Genomic DNA, 18,233 nt, shown 5'->3' with positions numbered 1-18,233 from the left:
CAGGCTCAGTAGTTGTGGTGCATGGGCTTAGTTGCTGCGCGGCATGTGGGATTTTCCCAGACCAGGGTTCGAACCAATGTCCCCTGCATTGGCAGGCAGATTCTTAAACACTGAGCTACCAGGGAAGTCCCTTTTTTTATAAGTCTTTACTGAATTTTGTTACAATATTGCTTCTGTTTTATGTTTTGGTTTTTTGGCCGCGAGGCATGTGGGATCTTAGCTCCCTGACCAGGGATCAAACCCGCATTCCCTGCATTGGAAGGTAAAGTCTTAACCACTGGACTACCAGGGAAGACCCTGTATGTTGTTCTTTCTCATTATCAACACAATTCAAAGAAAAGGTCTAAAAATGCACCCTCTCATCCCAAATAATTCATTTTATTGCACACATGCCACTGACTTTGTAGCTAATGATCAGACCTCAGAAATAGAAACACTATTCCAGAAAATGGTGAAAGATATTTTTATATTAATCTATCATTTTACTTGTGAAAAAGTATCTGGCAGGCAAGGAAAGTCCTGTGTATTTTTTTTTTTTTTAATTTATTTACTTATTTTATTTTTGGCTGCATTGGGTCTTCGTTGCTGTGCGCGGGCTTTCTCTAGTTGTGGCGAGCGGGGGCTACTCTTCATTGCGGTGGCTTCTCTTGTTGCGGAGCACGGGATCTAGGTGCGCGGGCTTCAGTAGTTGCGGCACACGGGCTCAGTAGTTGTGGCTCACGGGTTCTAGAACGCAGGCTCAGTAGTTGTGGCACACGGGCTTAGTTACTCCGCAGCATGTGGGATCTTCCTGGACCAGGGCTCGAACCTGTGTCCCCTGCACTGGCAGGTGGGTTCTTAACCACTGCGCCACCAAGGAAGTCCCCTGTGTATTTTTTTAGGAAAAATTCTGTATCATTTTTCTCTATAATTTAAAGGATCTCTAAGGGTTTGTACACATGTAAATATAAAAAATATATAATATGCACTGTAATTTTTAGAAGCTATATTTTTTACTAAACATAGGATTACTCAGTAAAAATTTGCTCAATGAATCTGCCCTAAGAATAAATTTCTTTTTGGAGGGGTTTAAATGATACAAAATAATGACTTAGTATTGTAATAAAATTTCATCAATTTTATTAAAAGCAGATTCCATTTCTTCACATAGTTAAGTAAGTTTTGTGTTTTTTTAAAGCCCATTTTATTGTATTACTTCATAAGAGTAAGTTGGCTCAGTGAGACTGTCACTGATAAAGACATGTACAAAGTTAGCACCAAACAGCTATAAATGCAGATAGCCACAATGACCTTTCCAATATGTACAAACTCCCTTTACACATACACACATATATTTACAGCTAATAAATAACATTTAAAGCCAAAGCATTGCTGATATATATAGTGAAGTCTGTAGAAGCCAGAGTTCCCAGGGCCATACACTGATTTGATTCATATTTTCTTAAGTTGATGCACCCTTGCTCAAAACCCAAATCCAGAGAATTAATGAATTAACAATAAAGGGGGATGCCAACAACATGTCGCACAACATTTTATTTTTAGAGAGAATTCATTCCAAGCTGGCTGATGTCAATCACAATATTCGTCCTATTTTGTACAGGCAAAACCATATTTCTCAGATGAAGGGCTTAAGTTCTGGCACCACTGGAACAATTTCTACTCCAATATGTTCCAATACATCTCTTGATCATTTACCTTCCAAGCCACGCTGAGGAATAATCATACATGTGGGGCTTCATACGTGAATATGTGTTCAGACACCCACACACATTCACAGTTTGGATTCCCAGCAATAGCCTCTGAGATATTTGACTTCTTTATCATTTTATAATAATATATAGAAAAGCATTCTGAAAATATGAGATCTAGTTTATAAATAATTGTTCACTCACTCTTGACTAGTTGTTAAAAACAACAACAACTCTCATGATATTCCATGTGATTATAACAATGGAGTATCCTTTTAACTGCCCACGATGGTTTTAAGCACTGCCTATGAATATATCCTGTAACTCTTCTATTTCTTTACTTAGTAAAAACAATCCTTGTCTAAAATTTGTAAGAGTTTGCATGATGCAAAATTTGACCTTGAACACATATTTTCTTATCAAAATTAGGGAAGAAAGAGACATGCTCAAAGTCTGACTGAAGCATGGCTGAAATAAGCCTAAAATTAAATAGTAACCATCGTATATTAAAGGACTTCAAATCAATGAATATAATTTTGAAAATCTGATAATAAAATTATGGTTTCATTTTCTTTCTCTGTAGTTAAAATTATGTGTCAGCTGATGATAACAGGCTCATTTTAAACGCCTATCCAGGGAAATTTGTTAAAATATAATCTTGAGACAAAGCAAGAAAAGGAAGGGGAAAGACTAAGCAATAAACAGTAAAGCCTATTAAGATTTAATTGATCTCAATATTATATGTCCTTTAGTTTGTAACTTATTTATGATGCAACCAACCGAAGGGAGTATTTAAAGCATTAGTGCTTTATCAACTCTATTCTCCATTCCTCTCTCCAAGTCACTAGTTCCTGGTTAACTCCTGGGCTACATCCCAATGGCAAGAGGAGAATCATTCCAAGAAAGTAGGTATTTTGACTGATAAGTAAATGGGTCCAACTCATGCCACAAAAAATCACTTTCTATATTTAGACTTGGAGAAAACTTTGAAAAGGTTGTCAGTCTAGAAAACGCAGAATTCCAATTAAAATGTGAGGTTCTAATCAATTTTAGGCTATGGCTAAACTTATTACATGAAGAGGTCTGATTATTTTACCATGAGCCCAAACAATTATTTCTTTCTCAAAGGACAGAAGGCAGTGCTTTTCATATCTGCTATTTTTTAATGTTGAAAGATGTGCTATTTGGCCACTCTATTCCTCAAATTGAATTAGCCACTTTTCAGTATTTGAGACTGCTTCCTAAAATAACTAACAAGGCTATAGAGCTGGGATTAATACTCAGGAAAATCCATCTTTAACCACCCAAAGCACTGGGTGTCTTTTGTAAAAGTTACTTCATTCTTCATAGAACTCATAGGCTGTTCTTTCTTCTATAGATTTGCCCAGTTTCTGAGAGAAAACAGAGGAAGAACGGCAATTTATTACCTGCTTAGTGTTTTATAACCCTCCCCCCCTCCCCCCACTACTTTCACGGTGAAAAAGTAGTCACCTGGAGGTTCAGAACAAAGGTTGTGAGAATAAACTGAATCAGAGGAAGTGGCAGGCTCATAGGAATAAAAGACACTCTAATATTTACTTAGCCATGTCCTGATAAGGAGTATCATTTTCAGAAGACTGAACCAAATGATTTCAAAATTTAGGAAGATTTCTTACTTCTAAAACTTGTTAAATAAAATACCTATTTTTTTCTTTTCTTGAGACTTCTAAAGAGTTATATCAGAAAGTGAGAGAAAGAGAAGCTTTTATTTGATTGATTAATTTAGTCACAGAGGCAACAAACTGCAGAGGGTTATTAGTCTGATTCATAATTACCTCCTAGATAAAGATCAGATGTAAAAAAAAAAAAGCTCTCTAAATGTCTGTTGTTCCAATAGTCTTATAATCAGATGAGGAATGTATCATAACTATCTCAGATAAAGTCTTATAACTTATATAAATAATAGGACCAATATGACCAGAAATACTTTATAAACAGCTGGAGTTATTTCCTAATTTTTCGAGTTTTGTTTTTAAATTCACATTATATATTTAGAGTTGTGGATGATTTGGAGAGAATGTATGCAGAGGTGTGTTTGTGTATGTTTATATGTAACGTAAAAGCAATGTATAAAACTTCATATAGGAGTCCCTTTCAAAGAGTTAAAGCAAGTGTGAAATTGCCTCAGATTTGTGATGAGGAAAAATAAAGCAATGAATCTCTTGGTAGAAGTCTCCACTTATATAAAAATTCAGTTATTCTCCCTGGCTCAATACCAGTAGCTATTCTCCATTTCAAGTTTATCTTGAGTGCTCTTACATTAATGTTTTCAATCCAGATGGCTTCACCTTGTCACTCAAAGTACATATGTCATAATGCCATTATGTAAAAAAAAAAAGAATATAAATATTACATCTGCATAGAGAAAATCTGAAAGGATATAAATTAAAATGTTAGTTGGGGGTTGTCCTTGGGTGATAGTTACAATGATTTTATTATCTTTTTGCCTATTTTTTCTAATCTATTCAAAATCCATAATTATCCGTGGATAAACTATCTTATAAAATGGAAATTAAAAATACTAGAGATATTCCACATAGGGTCTTTAATATGCTTTTTTTGATTAGAAAATTCTTATTCTGTACTTTGGTCTATAAATGTAACTGGAAGAGAACAAACTGAAAGCAATTGGCTTTTCTATTTCCAGATGATGTTGTGACCAACCTTTCCCATTGTTTCTTGTGTCACTGGCTTCTATGATATGATCTAAGCTTTCCCCCTTTATACCTATAAACCATCAGCACTTGGCTTCTGGCAGGGGAATGAGTGGAGGAATGAAAGTGGCATACTTTGGGAATTCAGGAGGGGATGGGGAAGGTCACATGTTCAGTCTCTACTTAGTACTGACACTCTGGAATGATTCAGCTGACAGCTGCCATGTGGATTAGCCTTAAAGGTCAGGTAGAAAAGAGCCAGGCAGTTGTTTTGAGATGGAAAAGAGAACCATCTCCTAAACTCTAAGTCCACTAGCTTTCCGTCTCTGGGGGTTTTGAGATGGATGCTTGGTGGCTGCCCCTTTGGCTCTCTGTCCTGGAATCTGCTGGCACTTGGAGAATCAAGAAGGACTCGGGCTGCAGCTGATGTTTTGCTCCCCTGGGAACGTCCTGGGAGGAGCTGCACCCACAGCCGCAATCACGGCTACTAACTTGTGTTGTATCCCCTGCACACAGGGTCTGTAAAGGGGGCAGTACAGGAAAAAGCAGAAGTGAAGATTTTGTGGTAGTTCAAGATGTAAAATAAAATCTAAAAAGTGCACCTGGGGTGAAGGTCAGAGCTGGCAGAAAGAACAGAAAGAAAAAGAAAATAGAGGAAGTACTGCCAAAAGCAAATGCACTGGTCTAATGTGTATGCAGGAGACCTGAGAAAGGCCACCCGAAGGCTCTGATCGCAAGACTCAATCCAAGCCTTTAGTTCAGGGGTGAAGGACAATGCATGAAGCAACATCCCTCAGAGAGCAAGTTCAAGATACCCAGAGAGCCTTAGCCCATGATGCTCACCAGCCAGACTTTCTATTCAGAGACTTGTCATGGCATTTCACAAATATCACAGGTGACTTTCCTTTCTGCAGATGAGACATTTTCTCCCTGGAACAGAAGATCACCCTGTGGAAGAAAATGGACGTGAACACACCATATTGGAACAATACCTGTTTATACTCAGCGCATTCAGGTCAGCAACACATCCAAATCAGAGGGTTATCTGAGGGCTTAACCCACTGTCCGGTGGTAAAGCTAGTTCATCAGTACAGACAGGCACACAGACAGCCTGGAGCAGGCTTAAAATCACAAGATTTTCACCAAAAAATGATAAAAGATCAACTTTACCACTTCTTAGTGTCTGCATTAGGGAATTCACAAACTAGCCTTCAACTGGCCCTGCTGGAGAAACAAATACTCTGTATAGCCTCTCCATTCACAACCTCTTTTTCTCCCCCTTTGGTTATAAAAGAAAATGACAAAAGAGAAATACATTATCAACCCTTATTTATTTATTCATTCATTCATTCATTGGTCACGCCTCGTGGCTTAGGGGATCTTAGTTCCCCAGCCAGAGATTGAACCCAGGCCCTCCACAGTGAAAGCACTGAGTCCTAACCACTGGACCACCAGGGAATTCCTTATCAATCCTAATTTAAAGAGTCATTTTATTTACAATAATAGTATACTACAGCTTGCAAAATCCCTGTACATTTAGTATAAAACTTTAAAATCTTACGGGGCTCTCTATGCAATTCATTTTATCTATGTGGAGTGGGGTTGGGAAGAGAGGATGAGAGATTATCTTGGAATCTTGTCCTTCTTGAGGAGGTTAGTTTTAATCTTTGAATGTCCAAGTGGCATCTCTGAGGTTCTCTGCATAACTATTTTGTGCTTGCAAGAATCAGTGCTAAATGAGAAGCTGAGATTCTTGACTTCTAATCTCAACTCTCACTCAATGACTGCGGCAATTCAGAGTTTAGGTTTTCTTCCCATGAAATGCAGAAATACCATTACTTCCCTAGTATGACAATAAAATAACACTCCTAAAAAATGATTGATAGGTGTAATTATCTAGGTAATGTAGTTTTAAAGACAAAGCTTACTAAAGTTTCACCTGAACACTGGAGGCTCCATAAATACTATTTCTAGGTAATAACATTAGAGTGAATGAAAATGAATGGAGAGGGGCGGAGTCGAGAGGGGTGGAGTCAAGATGGCGTACTAGGAGGACACGGAATTCACGTCTCCTCACAACTAGGGCACCTACCAGGCACCGGTGGGGGACCATGGACATGTAAGGGGACGGGAGGAACCCCCAGTGACCAGGTAGGACACAGAGAATGGGGGGAGTGAAGGGGGATGAGAAGTGGAGGCAGGATGGGACTGGCGCCCCTGAGGGGCGGCTGGGGGAGGGGAAGGGATCCCATGCCGGAAGGGGGAAATTGGGGAACCACTGGGGGGCAGAGGATCAAAAGGGAGCATGGCCAGGTTTCCCCTGCCCACTTGGACCCCCAGGAACCTGCTGAGATCCCGGGCCTGATCCTCTACCCACTGAGGCCCCCTCCAGCCATGCTGGTCCTGAGAGAGTGGGAGGGTGAGAAGGGGGAGCAAAAGCAAAGGCCGGACCTCCGGCACCCCTGAGGGATGGCTGGGGGAGGGGAGGAGTTCCTACACCAGCGGACCCACCCACGGTTAGGGGTCCAGAAGGGAATGGGGGAGACCCTGGGGGAGACGGTGGTCGTGGGACGTGAAGGAATGGAAGGGAACGCAGCCAGTGCTTTCCCTGTCCACTTAGGCACTGGGAAGCCTGTTGGGCTCAGGGGCCTAATCCTCTGCCCTTGGAGCCTCCCTCCTGCCAGGCAGAACCCAAGCCCCACCCCTACACCCCCAACCAGGGCCCCACCTCTACACTCCGCAGAGGTAGAGGTGTTCTCTACCTCTGAAGTTCTCTACACTTCAGCAGAGGCCCTCCTTCCAACGTGCTGCCTCTCCCCTTCTGTGCACCTCCTAGGCAGAGGCCCTGCCCCACGCTTGAACATCACCCCGCCTAGGTCCTGCCCCACGCTCAAGCGTCACTCCCCCACCCGCCTAGGTACTGCCCTACCCAAAACCTTGTCCCTGCCTAAGTTCCACCCCCTGCCTAAATTCCACCCCCATAGCCAAGGCTTTTTTTTTTTCCTGTGTGGTTTTATTTTACCTTGTTGCAGTTGTTTCAATTACAGTTTTATTTTTCCTAATATATTTTTTATCTTTCTAATTTTATTTTGTTTTTATCCTTTGATATGGTACTGCTACTTTTTTTCTTTCTGATTTCTTTTTTTTTTTTTAACCACACCACAAAGCTTGTAAGATCTTGGTTCCCAGGCTGGAGGTAAGGCCCGAGCTCCTGTGGTGGGAGCTCCAAGTCCAAACCGCTGGACTCACAGAGAACCTCAGACCCCAGGGAATATTGATTGGAGTGAGGCCTCCCAGAGGTCCTCATCTCAGCAACAAGACCCGGCTCTATCCAACTGCCTGCAAACTCCAGTGCTGGATGTCTCAGGCCAAACAACCAGTAAGACAGGAATACAGCACCACCCATCAAAAAGAGAGAGAGAGAAAAAAAAGAAATGACAAAAAAATATGTGACAGACGAAGGAGCAAGGTAAAAACCTATAAGAACAAATAAATGAAGATGAAATAGGCAATCTGCCTGAAAAAGAATTCAGACTAATGATAGTAAAGATGATCCAAAATCTTGGAAACAGAATGGAGAAAATACAAGAAACATTTAACAAGGATCTAGAAGAACTAAAGAGCAAAGAGTGATGAACAACACAATTACTGAAATTAAAAATACTCTAGAAGGAATCAATAGCAGAATAACTGAGGCAGAAGAACGGATAAGTGAGCTGGAAGATAAAATGGTGGAAATAACTGCCAGAGAGCAGAAAAAATAAAAAAGAATGAAAAGAATTGAGGACAGTCTCAGAGACCTCTGGGACAACATTAAATGCACCAACATTTGAATTATAGGGGTCCCAGAAGAAGAAGAGGAAAAGAAAGGGGCTGAGAAAATATTTGAAGAGATTATACTTGAAAACTTCCCTAACATGGGAAAGGAAATAGTCAATCAAGTCCAGGAAGCACAGAGAGTACCATACAGAATAAACCCAAAGAGAAACACACTGAGACACATATTAATGAAACCATCAAAAATTAAATACAAAGAAAAAATATTAAAAGCAGCAAGGGTTGGGTTTCCCTGGTGGTGCAGTGTTTGAGAATCTGCCTGCCAATGCAGGGGACACGGGTTTGAGCTCTGGTCTGGGAAGATCCCACATGCCGCGGAGCAACTGGGCCCATGAGCCACAACTACTGAGCCTGCGCGTCTGGAGCCTGTGCTCCGCAACAAGAGAGGCTGTGTTAGTGAGAGGCCAGCGCACTGCAATGAAGAGTGGCCCCCACTCGCCGCAACTAGAGAAAGCCCTCGCACAGAAACGAAGACCCAACACAGCTAAAAATAAATATATAAATAAATAAATTTATTTTTAAAAAAAGTCTGAAAATTAATGAAACATTCATTTCTTCCTAGTTAAAAAAAAAAAAAGCAGCAAGGGTTAGTGTTAACATACAAGGCAATCCCCATAAGGTTAACAGCTGATTTTTCAGCAGAAACTCTGCAAGCCAGAAGGGAGTGGCAGGACATATTTAAAGTGATGAAAGGGAAAAACCTACAACCAAGATTATTCTACCCAGCAAGGATCTCATCCAGATTCGACAGAGAAATTAAAACCTTTACAGACAAGCACAAGTTAAGAGAATTCAGCACCACCAAACCAGCTTTATGACAAATGCTAAAGGAACTTCTCTAGGCAGGAAACAGAAGAGAAGGAAAAGACCTACAAAAACAAACCCAAAACAATTAAGAAAATGGTAATAGGAACATACATATCGATAATTACCTTAAATGTAAATGGATTAAATGCTCCAACCAAAAGACAAAGATTGGCTGAATGGATACAAAAACAAAACCCGTATACATGCTGTCTACAAGACACCCACTTCAGATGTAGGGACACATACAGACTGAAAGTGAGAGGATGGAAAAAGATATTCCATGCAAAAGAAAATCAAAAGAAAGCTGGAGTAGCAATTCTCATATCAGACAAAATAAACTTTATAACAAAGACTATTACAAGAGACAAAGAATGATGAAGGGATCAATCCAAGAAGAAGATATAACAATTATAAATATTTATGCACCCAACATAGGAGCACCTTAATACATAAGGCAAATGCTAAAAACCATGAAAGGAGAAATCGATAGTAACACAATAATAGTAGGGGACTTTAACACCCCACTTTCACCAATGGACAGATCATCCAAAATGAAAATAAATAAGGAAACACAAGATTTAAATGACACATTAAGCAAGATGGACTTAATTGATATTTATAGGACATTCCATCCAAAAACAACAGAATACACTTTCTTCTCAAGTGCTCATGGAACATTCTCCAGGCTAGACCATATTTTGGGTCAAAAATCAAGCCTTGGTAAATTTAAGAAAATTGAAATCGTATCAAGTATCTTTTCCGACCACAATGCTATGAGACTAGATATCAATTACAGGAAAAACACTGTAAAAAATACAAACACATGGAGGCTAAACAATACGCTACTAAATAACCAAGAGATCACTGAAGAAATCAAAGAGGAAATCAAAAAATACCTAGAAACAAATGACAATGAAAACACAACAACCCCAAACCCATGGGATGCAGCAAAAGCAGTTCTAAGAGGGAAGTTTATAGCAATACAATCCTACCTCAAGAAACAAGAAACATCTCAAATAAACAACCTAACCGTACACCTAAAGCAATTAGAGAAAGAAGAACAAAAAAACCCCAAAGTTAGCAGAAGGAAAGAAATCATAAAAATCAGATCAGAGGTAAATGAAAAAGAAATGAAGGAAACAGTAACAAAGATCAATAAAACTAAAAGCTGGTTCTTTGAGAAGATAAACAAAATTGATAAACCATTAGCCAGACTCATCAAGAAAAAAAGGGAGAAGACTCAAATCCATAGAATTAGAAACGAAAAAGGAGAAGTAACAACTGACACTGCAGAAATACAAAAGATCATGAGAGATTACTACAAGCAACTCTATGCCAATAAAATGTACAACCTGGAAGAAATGGACAAATTCTTAGAAAAGCACAACCTTCCGAGACTGAACCAGGAAGAAATAGAAAATATAAACAGACCAATCACAAGCACTGAAATTGAAACTGTGATTAAAAATCTGCCAACAAACAAAACCCCAGGACCAGATGGTTTCACAGGCAAATTCTATCAAACATTTAGGGAAGAGCTAACAACACCTATCCTTCTCAAATTCTTCCAAAATATAGCAGAGGGAGGAACACTCCCAAACTCATTCTGTGAGGCCACCATCGCCCTGATACCAAAAACACACAAAGATGTCACAAAAAAAGAAAACTACAGGCCAATATCTCTGATAAACATAGATGCAAAAATCCTCAACAAAATACTAGCAAACAAAATCCAATAGCACATTAAAAGGATCATACAACATGATCAACTGGGGTTTTTCCCAGGAATGCAAGGATTCTTCAATATACGCATATCAATCAATGTGATACACCATATTAACAAATTGAAGAATAAAAACCATATGAACATCTCAATAGATGCAGAAAAAGCTTTTGACAAAATTCAACACCCATTTATGATAAAAACCCTCCAGAAAGTAGGGATAGAGGGAACTTACTTCAACATAATAAAGGCCATATATGACAAACCCACAGCCAACATCATTCTCAATGGTGAAAACCTGAAACCATTTCCTCTAAGATCAGGAACAAGACAAGATTGCCCACTCTCACCACTATTATTCAACATAGTTTTGGAAGTGTTAGCCACAGCAATCAGAGAAGAAAAAGAAATAAAAGGAATCTAAATCAGAAAAGAAGACGTGAAACTGTCACTGGTTGCAGATGACATGATACTATACATAGAGAATTCTAAAGAGCTACCAGAGGACTACTAGAGCTAATCAATGAATTTGGTAGAGTAGCAGGATACAAAATTTATGCACAGAAATCTCTTGCATTCCTATACACTAATGATGAAAAATCTGAAAGAGAAATTAAGGAAACACTCCCATTTACCATTGCAACAAAAAGAATAAAATACCTAGGAATAAACCTACCTAAGGAGTCAAAAGACCTGTCTGCAGAAAACTATAAGACACTGATGGAAAAAATTAAACATGATACAAAGAGATGGAGAGATATACCATGTTCTTGAATTGGAAGAATCAACATTGTGAAAATGACTATACTACCCAAAGCAATCTACAGATTCAATGCAATGCCTATCAAACTGCCAATGGCATTTTTCACAGAACTAGAACAAGAAATTTTACAATTTGTATGGAAACACAAAAGACCCCGAATAGCCAAAGCAATCTTGAGAAAGAAAAACAGAGCTGGAGGACTCAGGCTCCCAGACTTCTGACTGTACTACAAAGCTATAGTAATCAAGACAGTATGGTACTGGCACAAAAACAGAAATATAGATCAATGGAACAGGATAGAAAGCCCAGAGATAAACCCATGCACAAATGGTCACCTTATCTTTGATAAAGGAGGCAAGAGTATACAATGGAGGAAAGACTACCTCTTCAATAAGTGGTGCTGGGAAAACTGGACAGCTACATGTAAAAGAATGAAATTAGAACACTCCCTAACACCATACACAAAAATAAACTCAAAATGGATTAGAGACCTAAATGTAAGGGCAGACACTATAAAACTCTTAGAGGAAAACATAGGCAGAACACTCCATGACATAAATCACAGCAAGATCCTTTTTGACCCACCTCCTAGAGAAATGGAAATAAAAACAAAAATAAACAATTGAGACCTAATGAAACTTAAAAGCTTTTGCACAGCAAAGGAAACCATAAACAAGACCAAAAGACAACCCTCAAAATGGGAGATATTTGCAAATGAAGCAACTGACAAAGGATTAATCTCCCAAAGGTACAAGCAGCTCATGCAGCTCAATATCAAAAAAACAAACAACCCAATCCAAAAGTGGGCAGCAGACCTAAATAGACATTTCTCCAAAGAAGATATACAGATTGCCAACAAACACATGAAAAGATGCTCAATATCACAAATCATTAGAGAAATGCAAATGAAAACTACAATGAGGTTCACCTCACACGGGTCAGAATGGCCATCATCAAAAAATCTACAAACAGTAAATGCTGGAGAGGGTGTGGAGAAAAGGAAACCCTCTTGCACTGTTGGTGGGAATGTAAATTGATACAGCCACTATGGAGAACAGGATGGAGGTTCCTTCAAAAACTAAAACTAGAAGTACTATATGACCTGGCAGTCCCACTACTGGGCATATAGCCTGAGAAAACCATAATTCAAAAACAGTCATGTACCACAATGTTCATTGAAGCACCATTTACAATAGCCAGGACATGGAAGCAACCTAAGTGTCCATTGACAGATGAATGGAGAAAGATGTGGTACATATATACAATGCAATATTACTCAGCCATAAAAAGAAACGAAATTGAGTTATTTGTAATGAGGTGGATGGACCTAGAGTCTGTCATACAGAGTGAAGTAAGTCAGAAAGAGGAAAACAAATACCGTATGCTAGCACATATATATGGAATCTAAAAAAAAAAAAAGAAAAAAAATGGTTCTGAAGAACCTAGGGGCAGGACAGGAATAAATACACAGACGTAGAGAATAGACTTGAGGACACGGGGAGGGGGAAGGGTAAGTTGGAAGGAAGTGAGAGAGTAACATTAACATATATACACTACCAAATGTAAAATAGTTAGCTAGTGGGAAGCAGCCGCATAGCACAGGGAGATCAGCTGGGCGCTTTGCGACCACCTAGAGGGGTAGGATAAGGAGGGTGGGAGGGAGACACAAGAGGGAGGGGATGTGGGGGTATATGTATGCATATAGCTGATTCACTTAGTTATACAGAAGAAACTAACACAACATTGTAAAGTAATTATACTCCAATAAAGATGTTAAAGAAAAAAAAACATGTGAGCTACCTTTGTAGGCTAGAGATGAAAGCAAAATGACCATTTAAAAAAAAAAAAAGAATGGAGAAAAATAAATTTAATTACTTTTTTTGAGTCTCTCCTGCCTTTACTCTGATCTTCTCAATAGCAAAGCCGGGGCTGCTCCACCAGTTGGACCAGCTGAAGTATGAATCACTGATCCATCTGAGTTTCAACATTAGCAATTCTCCAATATCCACCTCAGTGTAAATTAGAAAGGAGTATGTTTTATTTGTGGAAACTTCAGGCCTGAATAAAAAATCAACATATTTGGTTAGTTCTGGAAAGCAGGGTTTGTTTTTTTTTTTCCTTTTTCTTCCTCCTAAGATATAAATAGCTTTACTGTTCGGGAAATATTTTTCAAATGGAAAAAATGTCCAACAAAATACGCAAGATGCATGTCAATGGCATTTAGTGTATTTTAAACGATATCTACACTAATGTGGACCTTTAATGTATTCCAACTTTTATCCTAACAATATGAACTATGTAATATAATTCTTAAGAGAAAAAAGTTCATAAGTCCACCATTTAGAGATATTATTTTCATTTTCATATATTCCCTTTCAATTTGTATTGATATGTGAACGTGTCCTTTGTTACAGTCATAGTGTACATAATACAATTCTCTATTCTTTCTTTGTTCACTTCATGTTTTATCTTTCACTTTTTGCCATGTTTTACCTAGTTTTCTACAATTACAGTTTTTAGAGGCTAGATTGATTTTATTGATTTGTTAAACCACAATTCACTTAGCCATTGCCTCAGTTTTGGACACTTGCTTTGCTTCTAATTTATGCTACTATATGTACCACTGCAATGAACATCTTTTGCCATATAGCTTTTTAAAAAATTTTCTGTTAACTATGTGTTTTTCTAGGTGTCCTATGCCTCTTCTGTTCCTCAGACCAATGGTTAGAGCAGGTAGCAGTGCCATGATAAACCCACATGCTGGAGGTCATGTTCCGTGGCTACTCACAGGGTGAAGGGGGTGTTCTCACTCTCAGCCACAGTGCCGTACAGAGAGATCTCGAAGGCCTGGTTGGTGTGTGTATTACTCTCAGTCCCAGAAAAATGTATCTTTACTTGGTAATGGAAGACTGTAGAGAGAAAAGCAGAACAACCTCTGATCAGTCTTTATGGAAACACTACAGCCCAAATAAGCAGGCAATTCTGAACGACAGACAGTATCTTACTAATGATCAACAGGAAGTGCTCATACATGACTATAATTATGTGTGGCTTGGAAAGATTTCTTCATGTCTGTACAGTGCTCACTACTACAAAATTCAGAATTTGAATTCTACTCCCTTGCATTAAAGTGTGGTTGTAGTGGATAGGAAGAATCCAGGTGTATCTGAATTGCTAAAGCCGACCCAGAAAGTAGTCAACTTTGATAGGGTACTAGGAAGATCAAACCAAGAGGCCAAAATTCCCATGAAGCTTTCTCTATGAACTCCACCTTTCCTTGGCTGTTTTGTCCCTTAGCATCTGGAACAAGCATATTTGGTATTTTTTACTGTCACTGTATGTGACCGTGTTTCTTCATGTTTCTTGGGTATGTCTGACCTCCCTACCCTGTATGTAGGCTCCTTCAGTTCAGAGGGTCACGTGTACCTTCTATTCCACTGTCTAGCACACAGTCAGTAAATAATAGGCTCACAATAACATTATTTCATTAAATCATTAGTGAGGCTGTAAAGACAGCCAGTTCCTAAAGTGTTCTGTATTAGGGAGAGCCTCCAGAAGCAGGTACTTAAACTTCCACACCTCCTCCTACTCTCCCCATCTCTACTAAAAACCCTGAGTAGATGGGACGTGGGAGAGGTTAAGGGATAGGAAAGGCAGCAGGCTTGCAACACAGCTGTAAAGGATGAAGAGAAACAGTTTGGGTTAAATGGAGCCCTTGCAGGCATCGCCACAGACCAGAGCAAGGGAAGTCTGACTGCTGAAGTGTCCCCGGAGAACACTGAGGCAGGATGCTGGGGATGAGTGAGCCCTGCCCAGTTCTTCAGAAGATTATGGTCTCCTCTATACCTGACACACACTTCCCCATTCTGAAAAGTCAAGGAAACTAAGGATTCCCTCATTGCTTAAAAGGTTTCCTTGAATTATAGATGCTCCAAACCTCTGGACCACCAAATGCACCTCTAGAGTCTAACAAACCACCTTAAAAATGGGTGCCTCTATCAGATATATTTTACCCTGGGAAACTGTTCTTCAATGCCATCTCTTCCCTCATACTTCCACCTGGACTCCACATAAACTAGCCTTTCTGATATTAGTCCCTCTCGCTAGATTTATCTGATTATCTCCTCTTCCTCTCTCCCTTCAATTCCTGCAGGTCTTGCTCTGAACAAGCTGCCAAGTTTGAAATTCAACTGTGAACAAATTCATGGCAAAATGGGAATATCTTAGTAAGTTTGGTATAGACTTCCCTTCCAGGAATAGTTATATTTTCAAATACAGGTGGTTCTTGCCTTCACTGAAAGCAGACTTTAGGAGTTTGCAAACTTTTTCTACAAAGGGCCAGATAGTAAATATTTTAGGCTTTGTGGGACCAAATAGTCTCTGTCCCAACTACTCAGCTCTGCTGTGGAGGCATGAAAGCAGCCTTAATCAGTACGGAAATGAATTAGTGTGGCTATATTCTAATAAAACTTTATTTACAAAAGCAGGTGGTGGGCTGGATTTGGCCCATGAGCCATAGTTTGCTGACCCTGGATGAATGGTTTCAGATTAACTTGGAGCCTGGTGCTAATGCAGTGGCCCATGCTAATGGTCACAAGTACAAAGGATGGTGGCAAGCAGGGCTGCTGCATAGGGCAGTGCAGTTGTGCCCTGGGCCTTACTGGCAATGGGAATTAGGAGCTTCAGTAAAATGGATTAGTACAACTCCTTCTCTACCAACAGAAACACAAGTGAGGGATCGGAGTTTAGCAACATCATTTTATCATCTCTGTTGCAATGGACAGAATCAGTACATGTGATGCAACAAGCATGATAAGAAAAGTAGGATCAAATCAATTTTCCTATTTACAACAGTCTCCAGCCTACCTTTGTAGGGCATCTGAGAACGAGTCTTCAGGTACATTTTGCTGCTTCTTTTGGCTCTGACTTTATTGACCTCATAGCCCAAGTTGTTGCAACGGTTCTTTCTGCAACTCAGGCAGAGCCCTTTTTCAAAGGCTTCCCTGGAATTGCACCGGTAGGCCTTACTTGGATTTTCTTCGTTCAACAGAGAGTCAATGAAGAGATGAATGGAACGCTCGTGGGAGCACTTCACTAGCTGGTCCACATCTGGGGAAAAAGAGACACAAAGAACATTTCAACTCTGTGACAGTCCACAATGAGTGTTTCGTCTTGCATGTCTAAAATAGTTGAGGTGTGGTGTTAGAATAAAATGACCCCCTTGATTGTAGGTCCTATTTAAGGAGGTACTCTTGGCAGCAGCTTCTCACCTACCCCCAAGAGTGCCAAAGTTGCAAATTTATAGGGAACTTTTAATGTTTTTGCTGTCTCCATTTGTGAGTATGTTTATGAAGCTATAATAAGAGACATCCAAGATAGAAGTTGATTTCCCCCAGTTTATCACAACTTTATCTTATAGTGAAAGCATATAATACTTCTAAATGTTTCTAGAAACCACATCATAAAGGGCAGGCATAATTGTTAAATTAATAGTATTTTATCATAGATATTGATACTATGTATAATTGAGGGGTGTGTCACTGCTAATGATTTTTACATTAAATGAATTATAGAAATAATCAGCAATGTCATAAATGTGCAGCTATTACCATAAGCTTTATAACAATTGAAATTAGTAACATTATGTTGTAAATTCTATAATGTATGCCCAAAACACCTGAGCATACTGACTACAGGTAGGTCCCATTGTCCACAAGGTATGCAAAGGTCCCTTAAAACAAATCATAAAATTAACACAGCTAACATGATTATTAAAGTAAATATTAAAAACTAATATTAAATTGTATTTTCTTCTTAAAAATTTGGAATATTTATTCTTAGGGAATGGTGATTTGTTTCTGATTTGTACATCTCTTTAAAAGGCTGACAAAAGAAATTTGGACTAATTAACATGTCCTTTACTTTTAGTAAAATTCAAAATAACTCTACTTGTTTTGCAACTGTATTCAAAGTTTAACGTGTGGCCAGATAACACTTTCAAAGGCAGTGCAGTTCTCTTGTCTAAATCTCACCATTTTTTTTTTCCTTTTATTACTGCAAGTGCAGTAGTTTACAATATAAGTGTAGTTTACAATATAACATAAGATGAAATGCCTGTCTGACCACAGGAAGTACTGAGGCTCTGAGGTGGTCATGCTGAATGTGACAGACTTCTTCAAAATCATATCTTTGCTAAATGTGTGTATTCAAACCACGTACTTGTGGAGAATGGGTAGGACACTTGGTCAGTAACAGTTAAGGCAAAAACTTACATTTAATTAACTTCTAAATTATATTTACCTCCAAGGCCTCTCTCTGCAATCACACGGATAGCTTCAGCAATGTTACATCCTGGTTGGAAAGTGCCTCCATTAGGATAAATGTCAACATGTCCTACTGGTTTCTGGATTCCAATACTTCGGCCAGGTGACCCTCTGGTGAATGTATGTAAGACGTCTACAAAATCTGCATCATCTGGAGAAAGGCGACCTGGGGCTTCTGCATACTCAAAGTTAGGTCCAGCTGGATCTAGGCCTTAGTGGGAAAACAAAAAGTCCTCAGAGATTTTTAAATTCCCATTAGTTTTAGTCTCCTCCAGTATCACCTTATCATTCCATTGCTCATCATTTGAATGTAAATGGCAGCCACATAGATTCTTATTAGCACCTCCTATTCTATAGTGATTGGATTTTTAAATTACTGAGATTCATAAAAGCAGCTTA

General features: G+C 39.1%; 1 protein-coding gene across 1 annotated transcript in view; it reads right to left on the bottom strand.

Moving 5' to 3' along the window:
* Positions 1–1,138: 1,138 nt before the first annotated feature.
* The window catches only part of LPL (lipoprotein lipase), a 30,275-nt gene continuing 13,180 nt past the window's right edge, over positions 1,139–18,233 (bottom strand). The window contains exons 5-10 of the mRNA XM_061199361.1: positions 17,812–18,045; positions 16,378–16,620; positions 14,300–14,420; positions 13,387–13,569; positions 5,225–5,329; positions 1,139–3,079 (exon numbers count right to left, since the gene is read on the bottom strand). Of these exons, the coding sequence (XP_061055344.1) occupies position 3,079; positions 5,225–5,329; positions 13,387–13,569; positions 14,300–14,420; positions 16,378–16,620; positions 17,812–18,045 (887 nt within the window). The 3' untranslated portion in view covers positions 1,139–3,078. The remainder of the gene's footprint in view (positions 3,080–5,224; positions 5,330–13,386; positions 13,570–14,299; positions 14,421–16,377; positions 16,621–17,811; positions 18,046–18,233) is intronic.

This window comes from Eubalaena glacialis, chromosome 9, assembly GCF_028564815.1.
Source record: "Eubalaena glacialis isolate mEubGla1 chromosome 9, mEubGla1.1.hap2.+ XY, whole genome shotgun sequence".
Taxonomy (NCBI): Eukaryota; Metazoa; Chordata; class Mammalia; order Artiodactyla; family Balaenidae; genus Eubalaena; species Eubalaena glacialis.
The sequence above is the reverse complement of the archived record's forward strand: the minus strand, read 5'-3'. Positions and strand labels throughout refer to the sequence as shown.